This window comes from Musca autumnalis, unplaced genomic scaffold, assembly GCF_047663935.1.
Source record: "Musca autumnalis isolate F117 unplaced genomic scaffold, ASM4766393v1 scaffold_4, whole genome shotgun sequence".
NCBI classification, from domain to species: domain Eukaryota; kingdom Metazoa; phylum Arthropoda; class Insecta; order Diptera; family Muscidae; genus Musca; species Musca autumnalis.
In genome coordinates, this window is record NW_027411977.1 from 103,134,702 (window position 1) to 103,137,911 (window position 3,210).

The 3,210-nt window shown below is 37.0% G+C and overlaps 1 protein-coding gene across 1 annotated transcript; it reads right to left on the bottom strand.

Moving 5' to 3' along the window:
• Positions 1-2,601: 2,601 nt before the first annotated feature.
• LOC141403034 (uncharacterized) lies at positions 2,602-3,063 on the bottom strand. Its single transcript, XM_073985167.1, has one exon. It carries the CDS (start codon positions 3,061-3,063, stop codon positions 2,602-2,604), a length of 462 nt encoding a protein of 153 aa, XP_073841268.1.
• Positions 3,064-3,210: the final 147 nt, after the last annotated feature.

The following is a 3,210-nucleotide window of genomic DNA, read 5'->3' on the forward strand; positions in this document are numbered from 1 at the left end:
CTTTCTTTTTTCTTACGGACTTTGTCGGATTTTTTCGCCAATTTATGCTTTTTAGGATTTATTATCGTCCATCTCCCTGTCTTTATCCTAAACCGATCTAATTTTAAAGGTTAAGAAGTGGTTAAATCGAGTTCTCCCGCTTATTGAGACTTATATGTTTTAGCTTTTCATGGCTGATGGACCGTTGAACCTCACAATAATTTGTAAATATATAGTTTTTCTTGATCGGGGGCGCAACCACCGTTGTCTCGAAAACTAATTTGCAACCCGATGCACTCATAAGGTTAGCAAATATAGCGATTATAAAATAATAGGCCCCGAAATTCGTCTACAAATACATATATAGCATTTTGGACCACGGGACATTCCTGAACATTTTCTGAATATTAGGTTCAGTAGTTTTGGAAAAATAATGTTTTGAAAAGAGTGGGCGTGGTCATCAGTTTTCAAGATATAACATATTAAAAAAAGTAGGCCGGTATCTTGGCTCCAAATATGTACCTAGGGTGCACACAACTTCATTGCCTACCAAAATGTATGCTGAAACCGATATAATCATACATTTGGCTTATATATAGCGTTTAACAGAAAGGCATGGGGAAGGTACCCCACCTCTTCCGAAATTCATAATATATACATAACAACGGCAAACATTGAGCTTTTGTCGCAAATTTTATGGAAATCCCTTCAGTAGTATTGGAGTTATGACATATTAAAAAAAACAGGCGTGGTCGGGCCTATAGGCCCTAAAGAAGTACCTAGATTGTAGATTAATCCGTAAATGTTTAATCCGATACATGCATAATCTTTGCAAATATAACGTTTTTTAAAAATATCACATAGGGGAGGTACCCCGCTCCCTCTGGAATTCAATAAAATATGTAACCTGTTTTCGGGGGGCGTGGTAAACTTTTCTTTCCAAAAAACCTAAGTTGGGTTATGACAGCATTTGATTTTTATTCATAAAGTAAAGGCGTTTTTTTCAAATATGCCCCCTTCAAAATTCAAGAAAATATGCCCGTACATTCCCTGACATTTTCAGTAAAATCGGTTTAGTAGTTTTGTATATGTAACATATTTTAAAAAGTGGGTGTGGTCAAGTCATTGGATCCTAAAAAAGTGGGTAAGGTCTTCCGAAATAGATACATTCGTAATTATTGTAAATATAACATTTTTAAAAAAGTAGGGTATAGGGGAAGTACCCCGCCCCTTCCGAAATTCAACTGAATTTGTAGCCTAATTTAAGCGGGGGCCATCCTTGTAGATTCCCTGGCAATTTCAGGAAAATCGGTTCAGTAGTTTTTGATAAAAATTAAAAATTGAAAAAAGTGGGCGTACATTTTTTTTGCATAAAAAAATATCGAAATCGGTCCAGCCGTTCTCAACTGATGCCATGACCAACGAACGACATTTGATTTTTATTTTTAAAGATTTAAAAGTATAGACAAATCGCGATTTCCTTGAAAATCCCTTCAGTAGTTTTGTAGATATAACCTAATTAAAAAGTGAGCGTGGTCGGATAAGTACGTAAGGTTGGAGACACAATCGCCATTGACTCGTAAATAAATTCCGAAACCGATACATTCGTATTTGTTGCAAATATTGCATTTTTACAAAAATAGGGCATAGGGGAAGTACCCGCCCGATCCGAAAGTCAAAAAATATGTAGCCTATTTTTATCGGGGACCAACCCTGTACATTCGCTGAAAGTTTCAGGAAAATCGATTCAGTAGTTTCGTAGATATAACATATTTAAAAAAGTGGGCGTTGTCCAGTCTTAATGCCCCAAATAAGCACGTAAGGTCGGAGACACAATCGCCATTGACTCGGAAATTAATTTTCAAAGCGATACATTTGTAATTGTTGCAAATATTGCATTTTTACAAAAAATAGGGCATAGGGGAGGTACCCCGCCCGATCCGAAATTCAACCAAATGTGTAGCCAATTTCAACAGGGGGCCATCACTCTACGTTCCCTGAAAATTTCAGGAAAATCTGTTGAGTAGTTTCATAGATATAACATATTTATAAAAGTGGGCGGAAAAGTGGGCGTGGCCAATTTTTCTTTGCATAAAAACCTAAACTGGACTATGACTAACACTTCCACAAAAAAATTATCCAAATCGCTCCAGCCGTTTTCAACTGATTCAATTACCAACAAACGACAATTGAGTTTTATATATAAAGATTGCCAACTTGTGGCGCAACCAAATGTTTTAATTCCTAAAGGAATTCAATTTTATTAGGAAAAAATACATTACAAATTATTACCTTAATTTATACATACTTTTTGGTTTCAAACCATCAGCTAAAATTAATGTTAGATTTTATTTGCAGTATGTTAACTGCTCGACCAAAAATTGTAAAAGAAAGAGAGATTCCTTCAGCACTATAAATTTAACTTCGCTTTACATATTTTAGTACAAAGAAATACAATGTAATGAAGGATCAAAGATAGTAATTGATACATGTTATCAAATTTGATTAAAAAAGAACAAACAAAAATATTTATTTTAATTACTGGGCGACGTGATGTGTATTGATCACCAGTGGCGGTAACACCCCCCCTCAGTATGACGAGAAGCCTTCGAAGACATACTCCTACTTCTCCGCCACATCTAGCACAGCTAATCTGGTTGCAGGTCTCACCAATATACCAGTGGACGTCATAATTTTTGCGCTTCGCACCTGGCCATCTTTTGCTAGAGTTGTCTCCAGTACTCTCCCCTTAGGCCACACGTTCCTTGGATTCGATGGATCGACCACAATAACCAAGTCACCAACTTTTAGTGGCTTTGCCTTTTCATACCATTTTGATCTCAATGTCAAACAGGGTAAATATTCCCTAACCCATCGTCGCCAGAATGAGTCTGCATACTGTTGAGAGCATAGCCAATTATTGCGAAGAGCCACAGCGCTGTCGTCATACGATGCTAAAGGTTTCATGCCATTTGAAGAGCCTAACAGCAAATGATTTGGTGTCAATGCTTCTGCATTTTCGTGATCGATTGGCACATACACCAGAGGACGAGAGTTTATGATGTTTTCTACTTCCGCAAGCATACTTCGAAGTAACTCTTCACTTGGTACTCTAGTTGGAGTTATATTGTAGAAAACTGTCTTAACTGACCTCACCATTCTTTCACATGCACCTCCTATGTGTGGGGAGGAAGGTGGATTAAACTTCCATGTTGTTGTTGCAGAGGTAAA

What these genes read in the sequence shown, in the direction of transcription:
- LOC141403034 (XM_073985167.1), bottom strand. Translation starts at nt 3,063, where the DNA reads ATGCTTGCGGAAGTAGAAAACATCATAAACTCTCGTCCTCTGGTGTAT.